The sequence below is a fragment of the Cydia fagiglandana genome, chromosome 21 (genome assembly GCF_963556715.1).
Source record: "Cydia fagiglandana chromosome 21, ilCydFagi1.1, whole genome shotgun sequence".
In the NCBI taxonomy this organism is placed as follows: Eukaryota; Metazoa; Arthropoda; class Insecta; order Lepidoptera; family Tortricidae; genus Cydia; species Cydia fagiglandana.
In genome coordinates, this window is record NC_085952.1 from 11,130,382 (window position 1) to 11,143,039 (window position 12,658).

Sequence of the window (12,658 nt, forward strand, 5' to 3'; positions counted from 1 at the left end):
GGTCTTGGTGGCTCAGATGGCAGAGCGCTGGAGTATCGATCCAGAGGCCGTGAGTTCAAGTCTCACCCAAGACAGTAATTTTTCCACTTTTAAATTTATTCTAAGCTTACGAGTAAAAGCATCGTTCGAAGACGCTTCTGCTTGTTAAAAATTAAAACTAAAATTACATATAGGTACTTACCACGATTTATAGTCAGAGCGGCTACCGCGAAAACCGAAATTCGCACATTGCGGGGATCTTTCTCTTTTACTCCAATGAAGCCGTAATTAGAGTGACAGAGAAAAATCCCCGCAATTTGCGAACTTCGATTTTCGCGGTTATAGCCCAGGTGCTATTAGTTTTTGGAATTTCCCAAGTCTGCATTTAAGTTTATCCTTCGGTCAGGTGTTTTATAAAACATTCTCGTTCTGTTATTACATAATACTTATAGTTTCCTTTGTATTTAAACACATTCAATGACTCAAGGCTATACAGCCCAGTAGGATCGATGTTATTAACCTTTCGTCCATGTTGATAAGGATTCTGTGGCCGATTTTTGAATTTCAGGCGCTCGATTTCGTCATTTTCCCTTCAATATATCTCCATTAATATGCATTTGAATTCTACTAATACTCGCAGAATTGAAACCGAGTGATCAACAGAGTCTGCGGAAAGAGAAGAGTCGTGAAATGTAGGGGAGCCCATACACTCTACGACTCTTCTCTTTCCGCACAGACTAACACGGTATCGTCTTGGGTCGTCCCATTCGTTTTTCGTCAAGTTCTTAAATTAGTCCTATTCTGCTTTCGTCACTCATTCTCCATTCGTCACAATCGTCGGTGGCTTTCAATGTAGAATGAGTGACGAAAGCAGAATAGGATTAATTTAAGAACTTGACGAAAAACGAATGGGACGACCCAAGACGATACCACTAACACTAGATTCCTAATATCTATTGCTCGTATTTCAAAATCATCAATTCGTCGACTTTGGTTTCGAGTGACGAAATCAAGCGGTCGAAATTAAAAAATCGGCTCCGAAAATTTTGTCATCTTCCTGTATTTTTTCGAGAACGATTTTTCTTCTTTATACAGAGTGAAATTTTATTCATCGGCCATACTCTCTCTTTTTATTATGGAACCAATGCCGATCGCGAAAAAAAATTAGCTGTTTCATACATTTCGGTTGATGTGATGCTGCTGATTTCTATGGATCAAGGGTCCCTGTATACTTAGCTCATCCCAGGTTTGAACACACTACTGTTTTTGATCACCACATATGAAAGGTTAAAAAAAGACAAAAAAAATCTTTTTACTAGATACTTTATTCAATGACACAAAACTTCCACATTTCACAAATAAATCATTAGCTGCTCGAAAAAACACTGGGTGACCATATATTCAAGTTTGTCTGAAAAAAAAAAGTATAAGGTCAATCAATGTGGAGAAGACGGCAAACATTTATTGCTAACCGTCATTAGGACAAGAACTGTCGTATTTGTATACTAGCGACCCGCCCCGGCTTCGAACAGAATCTTCTTCAAGAATCACTCTATTGATAGGTGAAAACCGCATGAAAATTCGTTTAGTAGTTTTTGAGCTTATCGCGAACATACATACACAAACAAACAGATGTGGCAGGAGACTTTGTTTTATAAGGTGTTATGACGTACGCCGGTCGAGGGTCAGACGTATAGTTAGAAAGGAATAAGAGCTTCACTCCTTCTGCTCCTGCTCTATCGACCGTCTTTAATTGGAGTAGATTAGATACCTACTCATATGGGTTATCCGCGGACGGTCTAGAACGCAAAATGACTAGTGTAACATTTTGCCTATATCGCGCGCTCTTAGTCTAATAGGTACATCGCTAATGATCCAGAACGCAAAATGCCTACATAATTTTCCGTCATTTTATCTTTACGTTAGCGATGTCGACGGAGCCCCGCGGTAGCGGTAGCTATTCTGTGAGGTTTGGCCTTCGGCCATTTGGAGATAACGAACCTACCTGTGAGATATAAAAAAGTGGTCATTTTGCGTTCTAGACCGTTCGCGATGTAGACTAAAAGCGATATAGGCAAAATATTACACTAGTAATTTTGCGTTCTAGACCATCCGCGACTATACCTACTCATATATGTAGGTACAAACTCATGCGTTAAAAGCGACGAAAGCATTTCAAAAATTATATTTCTTCAAGTAAAAACGTCACTTTCGATACTGGCAGATCAGATTAATAACTGAACCAGATCGTTATTAAAATCCGAATACGCCTGTAATTAATTATAAGAATAGTTGACCAGGAATTTATGACCACGCCCCATGTTGCAAAATTTCACTGAAACGAATTGTTTCATATATTATTACTATACTGTCACCCAGAGGAGCCATAATACCTCTACACGATGGGCCAACGCCGGCCACTCCAAGGGACGCATTTATGCGTTAGAGGGAGCAAGTGATATTGCTATCTTATTCTACCGCATGGCTGCGTCCCTTGGAGTGGCCGGCGTTGGCCCATCGTGTAGAGGAGCCATTACATGAGAATAACAGCGCCCTCTTTACGGGCTCTTGACAATGATCATATATTACTGGTCAAGAACTATAATAATGCAATCAATAATTACTTGCAAAGACGGGTACTGTTCATTATCCTTTTCTTGTTTCACTTTTCTGTGATTCTTTTTTTTCTCCATGGGGTTCCTTAAACGATAAAAAATTGGATTGCACTGTCAAAGTATTTTACACATAGCGTCAGTAGTTTTAGGCCCTCAGAGGCCTACCGCGAAAACCGAAGTTCGCAAATTGCGAGCATCTTTCTCTCTGTCACTCTAATTACCTACGCCTTAATTGGGTATCGTCTTGGGTCGTCCCATTCGTTTTTCGTCAAGTTCTTAAATTAGTCCTATTTTGCTTTCGTCACTCATTCTACATTAAATCCACCGACGATTGTGACGAATGTAGAATGGGTGACGAAAGCGGAATAGGACTAATTTAAGAACTTGACGAAAAACCAATGGGACGACCCAAGACGATACCCTTAATTGGAGTACCTAAGTAAAAGAGAAAGCCTGCAAGTTGCGTACTTCGGTGTTCGCGATGGGCCCCTCAGAGTGTATCGAAGTTTACCTCATGCTTTTGTAATGCATCAGGGCGTGAGCTTGTTCCTCGGAGACGATTGGCCGCCATTTTGGTGTGATTTTCACATCAGAGCTGCTATGCATCTGTAAATGCTTAAAATAATACTAATATTATTCACTGTACGGACATACGGACAATTTAAACAAAGAAGAAAATAGAGAGATTGAATGAACAATAAAAACCGGCCAAGTGCGCGTCGGACTCGCCCACCGAGGGTTCACTACTTTTTAGTATTTGTTATTATAGCGGCAACAGAAATAAATCATCTGTGAAAATTTCAACTGTCTAGCTATCACAGTTCATGAGTAACAGCTTGGTGACAGACAGACAGACGGATAGCGGAGTTTTAATAATAGGGTCCGGGTTTTTACCCTTTGGGTACGGAACCCTAAAAATGGCATTTTTAGGCTTTCTAGGAATATTTAGAGGAACTATAAGTATCGCAAATTTAATATAGGTATCTGAAGACTCACTTTTTTACGAACCGGGTGGCACTCCTTCAGTCTCCTTGCCTTAGGACCTGAAATCAGACAGACTCCTGAAATCTAAGAGGAAAGGGGCGACCGCTTCTTCACACACACGTGGTCCCGATTGTCCTCTTTGAATGTTTACATTATGGAAAACCGTCTTACATAATTTAATGTACTTACAGGTAAGAAGCGCGTGAACTCGCATGCGTATTTTTTATTTCTTTCGGAGCGATTATATCCGAAAATATTTACTTTATAAATATGTAAATAATGCTTGTTTCTTTTTTTTCCACAAAAGGTACGTACATGCTCATAAACAAAATTTACAATATCGCCAAACTGTAACCAGTTTGTTGGCGAATGAATCGAATCATGCACCTAAACAAAACAATTAGTAACATAAACAATAGGTAATCCTTATTATGTTGAATACCCTTATTGGCTTTAAAAGACCTATCCAACGATAACCCACACCAAACATTGGATTAAAGCGAAAAAAATGTTTTTGTACTATGTATTTATACTTTACCGTTCTATCGCCATAGATGATTTTATATATCCATGTCAAATTGCAGCCGCGGACGGACAGACAGATGGACATGGCGAAACTATAAGGGTTCCTAGTCGCCCACGGAACCCTAAAAAGAGCTACGATTTCTCAAAAAATCGTAGCGTTGCTGGCTACTGTACCTTAAAATAGAACTAACCTTTTCTCGACTGGCGATACATTTTGAAACTTGGCTTTTCGCTTACGGGATTTTTCTGAAACTAAAAAAAGTCTTGACGGTAGTTGTGTATATAGGTAATTAAAAATGAAATGAATATGAAGAATGAAGGGAGTGCGACATGCAATCCGGAGGTCGCGGGTTCAAAGCCCGGCTCCTACCAATGAGTATTTCGGAACTTATGTATCATTATTTAATATGTACCATCCGCTTTTCGGTGAAGGAAAACATCTTAAGGAAACCGGACTACGATAAGGTCTAGTTTCCCCTGTTAGGACAGATGGCGGTCAAAACTAGCGCCTACTTGTGTTCTTGGGATAAGTTGCCAAGCGAACCTCGGCCTTCCATGAGCCGTGGCCAATATCGACAACTCCAGGATGATGATGAAGAATTGTGTATGTGTACAGTCGAAAGTTTTAATTTATGACCCATTTCGTACCTTAATTGTCACAGTGACAAACAATATGAAAGTCACTATAAGGACCGTGCGCGTTGGAGGGTCTGCCATCTTGTGGCCTGAATCGAAAACATAATACATATACACGGTGTAACATGAGTAAACCGAATAATTTTAACCACGCATTTCTGAGGTCAAAATAAGTAAAAAATTTAATATGAGTTTAGGTCAATTTCGCCAAAAAAAATTTTTTTGTTTTGTTTTTTAAATTTTTTGAGTGTATTTGTACATAAAAAATAAATGTTATTGGCAAACTTGTCACTTAAAATTGATTTTTACATTTTTTTTTCGTAGAACCTACTTTTCGCAAAGTTTTACTTGTCACTTTTTGACATCTATCAATAAGGATATTTAGACTACGTCCCATAGCAGCAACATCACCATCAAAAAGGCCTTTTACACTATGTAACAATAAAAACTTGTTTTTTTTTATTAATAATATCTCTGAACTAGTAGACTGGTCATATTTTTCATAAAAACTATTTCGACTGGCAAAGCATATTACTTTTTGGCAACCGGGTTTTTTAACCTAATTAGACCCCGCTGAATCCGAATTTGCCGGTTGCTTGATCGAAATCTTGACCGGAAGTGAGATATTTGACATTAAAGTCCCTTTTTTTCGTTTTTCGTAAATAACTCTTAAACGGTGGCGCATAGCAAAAAATGATCTATTACATAAGTAATCTGCATAAAATTGCCTACAAGAAACATTCGGTACAATTTTTCGCTGGGATCAATATTCAAAGAGATTTCAACGCGGGAAATTTAATTATAATCACTTTTAAGGTCCCGTTTTTTAGGTTTTCGTAAATAACTCATAAACGGTGGCCAATATCAAAAACTGTTGTTAGACTTTAATAATCTACACAAAATTTTGAATAAAAAAGATTCAGTACACTTTTCGCAGGGATCAATATTTAAAAAGATAATAAAGAGGGAAAGTTAATTATAATAAATTCTAAGGTTCCTTGTTTTTATTTTTTCGTTAATAATTTGAAAAGTATGACTCATAGCAAAAAAAATCTTATACATAAATAATAAACGTAAAATTTCCTACAAGAAACATCTAGAACACTTTTCGCTAGGATCAATATTTAAAAAGACAAAGCAGCGGGTAAGTTAATTATAATCAATTTTAAGGTCCCTTTTTAGTTTTTTGTAAATAACTCGTAAACGGTGTCCCATAGCAAAATAGGTTTTTAAGAACAAATTACCTACATAAAATTTCCTCCAAAAAACATCTAGAACACTTTTCTCTAGGATCAATATTTCAAGCGATATTAAAGGAAGAAAGTTAATTACAATCAGTTCACAGGTCACTTTTTTTTAGAGTTTCTAAATAACTTGTAAACGGTGGCCCGTTGCAAAACAATATTCTACATAAATACTAAACATAAAATTGTCCACAAAAAAGGTTCTGTACACTTTTTCGCTACGATCAATATTTAAAGAGGTATTAAAGGGGGAAAGTTAATTATAATCAATTTTCAGGTCCCTATTTTTAGGTTTTCGTAAATGACTCGTAAAATAAGGCTCATAGCAAAATAAGTTCTTAATGTTCTTGTAAATAAATAATCGATATAAAATTTTCTACGAAAACCATAAAGTATGGAACACTTTTCTCTTCTTAGGGTTCCGTACATCAAAATGAAAATAAACCAGCCAAGCGCGAGTCGGACTCGCGTTGCAAGGGTTCCGTACATTACCCAATTTTTAACAATGTATTTTGTATATGTCAAAAACTAAGTAATGCCCGACTCGCGCTTGACTGCATAATTCTAATAGGTTTTCCTGTCATCTATAGAGGTTCTATTCTGTAAATTTTTTCAAAATTTTAGACCCAATAGTTTCGGAGATAAAGCCCCTCCCCCCAAAATAAAACATTAAAATACAAAAAATTACCATCCCCCCCTTTATCTCCGAAACTACTGGGTCTACATTTTTAAAATAAAATAAAATAAAATAGTTATTTACCTATATAGACGAAAACCTAAAAATAGGGACCTGGAAATTGAATATAATTAACTTACCCCCTTTAATACCTCTTTAAATATTGATCGTAGCGAAAAAGTGTACAGAACCTTTTTTGTGGACAATTTTATGTTTAGTATTTATGTAGAATATTGTTTTGCAACGGGCCACCGTTTACGAGTTATTTACGAAAAACTAAAAAAAAGTGACCTGTGAACTGATTGTAATTAACTTTCTTCCTTTAATATCGCTTGAAATATTGATCCTAGAGAAAAGTGTTCTAGATATTTTTTGGAGAAAATTTTATGTAGATAATTTGTTCTTAAAAACCTATTTTGCTATGGGACACCGTTTACGAGTTATTTACAAAAAACTAAAAAGGGACTTTAAAATTGATTATAATTAACTTACCCGCTGCTTTGTCTTTTTACATATTGATCCTAGCGAAAAGTGTTCTAAATGTTTCTTGTAGGAAATTTTACGTTTATTATTTATGTATAAGATTTTTTTTGCTATGAGTCATACTTTTCAAATTGTTAACGAAAAAATAAAAACAAGGAACCTTAGAATTTATTATAATTAACTTTCCCTCTTTATTATCTTTTTAAATATTGATCCCTGCGAAAAGTGTACTGATTCTTTTTCATTCAAAATTTTGTGTAGATTATTAACGTCTAACAACATTTTTTGATATTGACCACCGTTTATGAGTTATTTACGAAAACCTAAAAAACGGGACCTTAGAAGTGATTATAATTAAATTTCCCGCGTTGAAATCTCTTTGAATATTGATCCTAGCGAAAAATTGTACTGAATCTTTCTTGTAGGCAATTTTATGTACAGTTGCCTCCAGAAACTCGCGAACTAAATTGACAGGTCAATGTGCACAAATGATACCACAGTTTGGCCAGTGCTGTTCATATCGATATTTTCAAAAAAGTTTGAATTAGAGAATGTCGGTATTTCCAAAATTGTGCAATTTTATAGTACCTAATAGAGACAAGGATATTGAATAAGCATATTGTAATTAAATAAATATTTTATTATATATATTTTTTTTGTTTTACTTGTTAGGAAAACTTACAGCTAGAGTAACAATTAAGCTGTAGGTGATAACATAGAAAAAGTGATTTTGGCTAAAAATACAAAAAAGGCCGGCCCAGACGGGGAAATATTTCGTATAATGTGATTAATTTCTCATTTAATTTGAGTGGTGTGGACGCAAAAATTAAATCGCCTCGGTATCCCTATGGCTTCGATTGTGAAGACCAGTCCCTAAACTGGACGTTTAAGTTGACAATTAGGTCAAGATTTATAGATGGTCAAGCAAATCTTGTCAGTAGACAAAGGCGCGAAATTCAAATTTACTTTGAGACGATATCCCTTCGCGCCTTCATTTTTCAAATTTGCCGCCTTTTTCTACTGACAAGATCTGCTTGACCAAGTATAAATAATTATGGATCAAACTCATCTACCGGCCACATGTATAAAATTAAATCACCAATTTTAGATTTATGGCGACAACCGAGCTCTTGAAATAAAGAACGGCAAGTTGTTGCACACTAACATGACACTGAAATTTGTCAGTTTCTCATCCGCACCTCCTGATTTGATTGGTAACGACACAATCTTACAATCGAATTAACCACTTTTCTCGTCACATTCATATTAATCGAAATCGTTTATGACCCCTTTATAATTATGACGTGGGTAGTAAGTGCAATATTTTACTTATCGATATCATTTTATCGACATATACCCGTGACTATTTTTTCTTTGCTATTCCTGGTATCATTTTATTTGTCAAACTCATGTCAATTTAGTTCGCGAGTTTATGGAGGCGACCTTAGATTACTTATGTAATAGAACATTTTTTGCTATGCGCCACCGTTTAAGAGTTATTTACGAAAAACGAAAAAAAGGGACCTTTAATGTCAAATATCTCACTTCCGGTCAAGATTTCGATCGAGCAACCGGCAAATTCGGATTCAGCGGGGTCTAATTAGGTTAAAAAACCCGGTTGCCAAAAAGTAATATGATTTGCCAGTCGCATCAAGAATGAGAGCGATTTTGAATTTTTTTGTCTAGTCTATAGGCGAATATCAAAAAAGTTTATAGGACATTTTTGTCTCTAAATATGATCAGGAATACGCTGTTAAAATTATTCGGTTTAGTCATGTTACACCGTGTATGTGCACATGTAAGTACGTACATTGCCATAGCAAGTGCTACCATCTACCATTCTCGTAGGTACGTTTCCTTGTGCATAATAGGTTCTGCCATCTTGTGGGCTGCATCGGAAGTAAGAACGTCACATTTACGCCTCGCGCCAAAAATCTAACGACTCCTATGCTGCCCCCTATACTTCATGCACGCGGCTTATAGTCGTCATACTACTTATTGTCACTGTGACGAGGTACAGGATGGGTCATAAATTAAAACTTTCGACCGTACCTTATAAGGTGATTGGCGTGAGGGCAGTACGGTCATGTAATATACCTTGTTGTAGTACTCCTCCGACTGAAAACGAATGTAAATGTAAACCTATAGTAACAATAATTACATATTTAAAGACATTTAACACATTCACTGCCCCCGACGCACATGTGCGTCCACCGTCATATAAGTTTGTTGTAGAAGAGCCGGCCGCATATTTTCTAACCGACTTGATACCACGATGAAATGCACAATGGTTTCCCATAAAAGTGATGCTAAGTCCGAATTCGATAGTCTGCCACGGCGGAACTCGCCGAAAGTACGAAAAAGAAGGCCACTTGGCACTTCCGGTGCGAAAAAAGGGTGCTGATTTAACCCATCTGATACCGAAATAGGTAATAGTTATGACAGCAGTTAGAAAGGACCCCGCAGCAAACATAGGGAAAAAGTGGTTTCAGTTAAATCCCACGAAATTTTAGTATGATGTTAATTTGGCTCTCCTGATTATTTTTTTGTATGGGCACAACTCTCTCAGAAGTATACTTTCAGAAATAATCGATGTAATTTTTTTATACAAAATAATTATGTGTTTGTTAGCCATTTTTACGTAATTCCTCCTCCTGACAGTTGGTAGTTGCACCTTATAACGTCAATAACTGGCAGTGCGTGTCATAACAGTATATCGATTTTAGAAAACATATCGCGTAAATAGAAAATTACATACTTGATTATTTCTGAAAGTATACTCCTGAGAGAGTTGTGCCCATATAAAAAAATAATCAGGAGAGCCAAATTAACATCATACTAAAATTTTGTGAGATTTAACTGAAACCACTTTTTCCCTATGTTTGCTGCGGGGTCCTTTACATGTAGACACAGAAAAACGAAATCTGCCAGTATTTTTTTTGCCGGCAGTACTTGGCAGACGCTCTCAAAGGTGGCCACCGGGACCCCTAATTTAACCCATCTGATACCACCATGAAACCAATTCCAGTCGGTAGGTATGAACCCTCATGTCAGGAATATATAAGTCTGCCAAGGCTTTTCCTGCCGAAACACCTTGGCAGGCGAGATTATGTGTGCATGGTCACCATCGGTTACCCTACACTAACCCATCTGATACCACCATGAAACCAATTTCATTCGGTAGGTATGAACCCTCATTTCAGGAATATATAAGTCTGCCAAGGCTTTTCCTGCCGAAACACCTTGGCAGATGAGATTATAAGCAAGATGACCATCGGTTACCGTACACTAACTCTGATACCACCATGAAACCAATTCCAGTCGGTAGTTATGAACCCCCATTTGATGAAACCATTGTGCATTTCATCGTGGTATCAAGTCGGTTAGAAAATTTGCGGCCGGCTCTTCTACTACCCTGGCAGTCAATGCGTTAAGAGAAAATTTGTAATTTTTTCATATTTCACTGATGCTATCTGTAAAATTTTTACCGTTTTGCACGGTCAAAGATGATTTTATTTTCGATATGTCATCAAGCCCTCTCTATCGTCCGAATATAGAGGAGCGATAGAGAGGCAGATACCAATTTTCGATTTCTCAATGAATAACGTGCCTAACTAGGCATTTTCACTCAAAAGTGGACCTGTTTTTCTAAATTCTACTCAGAATCACGAGGACTATCGATTTAAAAAGAAAAAAATGTGTCCCAAAAAATTAAAATTTTGTGGCGTATTGTCACATACATGGACCGTCATCGTCACAAAACTGACACTCAATATTTGTAGCATGAAACACTGAGGACATTTTTTTTATTGATTTGAGTGATTCTGAGTCTAAACAACCCAAAAATTTATGACTTTTGGAAAAAAAGTTAATGGTACCAATTTTTCCGAAAAAGCCCCCAACTAGATAATCGCAACCGCGGATATTATAGTTATCAAATTGTTATTATTCGTTATTTTTAACAAAATATAAAGTAATCGATAAGTAGGTACGATTAAAAATAAAATTACCTATGCAATTTTAAAAGCCAAATTAACGCTAATAACTTTTGTGCAAATAGTTATAATAGTTAGGTACAAATTCAATGGTGCGGTCTAGGGTTTTAGACCTGTCGTGATTTTTTTCTATCAGGCGAAAGTTGTCAGGGGCCCGAGTTTTGAATTTCGAGCGTTGGATTTCGTCACTCGAAAATCGGTGGAAAACAGCGAAATGCTAATTCTTGAAATACGAGCGATAGAAATTGGGAATCTAGTGGTATTGACCCCTCTATTAATAGAATTCTATTAGTAGAATTTAAATGCCGGGTGCTGGAGATATTATTGAACGAAATACACGAAATCGAGCGGTCGAAATTCAAAAATCGGCCCCCAGGTCTCGAATCGAACGAGTTATTAGAGGAAGGCCTCAAGACAACTATACATATTTTAAGCCAACGTATATAACGACCAAAAAAAGCGCTATAATTTTTCAAAACTGCCGGCTGAACCCATTGTTAAAAAGTATCAGTTATGTTTCGGAATCTCACCTGTAATAAATAGTTAGACGCTGAAAGAACGGCACCTAAATCTGTGAACAGAAATTCTTATTTTAAATTATCTAAATAAATAGTACCATAAATACCCTTAAATCATACAAAATACTAATCCATGTTATAACGCAATAACATACCTATAAGTATTATATAGTATTATAAGTATTAATAGGTATATGTTATATCGTCGCCTAGCTTTGCTTAGTTTGCACATAGGTCGATCGGTATAGTCATGGACGGTCTAGAACGCAAAATGACTAGTGTAATATTTTGCCTATATCGCTTTTATTCCACATCGTGAACTGTGTAGAACGCAAAATGACCACTTTTTTATATCACACAGGTAGGTTAGGTTCGTTAGTTATCTTCAAATGGCCGAAGGCTAAACCGCACAGAATAGGAGCCACGCGGTAGCGAGGCTCCGTCGACATTGCTAACGTAAAGATAAAACGACGGAAAAAGATGTAGGCATTTTGCGTTCTGGACCGTTCGCGATGTAGACTAAGAGCGATATAGGCCAAATGTTACACTAGTCATTTTGCGTTCTAGACCGTCCGCGAATATCCCGGTCGATCTGTGTAAGATGTCCCCTAATATTTATTTATTATTATTTATCTATGGGCCACAAGTTGCCTGGAAGAAAGTTTTTCATTTTATTAAACCCACCGTGATGTCCGTCACGATATATCAATGGATCCCATTTCGCGTTGGGATCTTTATATTTATTTTCATGCCAGTCATTTTCGATTAGTACAAGGTCCCTTTTTCTCCGCATCGGCTAAAATAATAAAGTCAAATTAGCAAAGATTATTAGTTTTTATACTTAATTATTTATAGGTCTGTATAAAAGTATAAGCTCAGAATAAATAATAGTACTAGGTACAGAAGACTCACTCTCTGTAACAAAACGCTTCTGTTACGATCTGGACAGATATGGCCGGCCGTTAGGTGGCGACAGCGCCACGCGCGGCTTATGGCTAGCATC

General features: G+C 36.8%; 1 protein-coding gene across 1 annotated transcript in view; it reads right to left on the bottom strand.

The window, feature by feature from the left end:
- Positions 1-1,288: 1,288 nt before the first annotated feature.
- Positions 1,289-12,658, bottom strand: part of LOC134675144 (uncharacterized) — a 36,710-nt gene continuing 25,340 nt past the window's right edge. Inside the window, exons 21-28 of the mRNA XM_063533306.1 lie at positions 12,340-12,451; positions 11,668-11,708; positions 9,240-9,260; positions 4,295-4,349; positions 3,591-3,637; positions 3,106-3,200; positions 2,604-2,679; positions 1,289-1,390 (exon numbers count right to left, since the gene is read on the bottom strand). Of these exons, the coding sequence (XP_063389376.1) occupies positions 1,346-1,390; positions 2,604-2,679; positions 3,106-3,200; positions 3,591-3,637; positions 4,295-4,349; positions 9,240-9,260; positions 11,668-11,708; positions 12,340-12,451 (492 nt within the window). The 3' untranslated portion in view covers positions 1,289-1,345. The remainder of the gene's footprint in view (positions 1,391-2,603; positions 2,680-3,105; positions 3,201-3,590; positions 3,638-4,294; positions 4,350-9,239; positions 9,261-11,667; positions 11,709-12,339; positions 12,452-12,658) is intronic.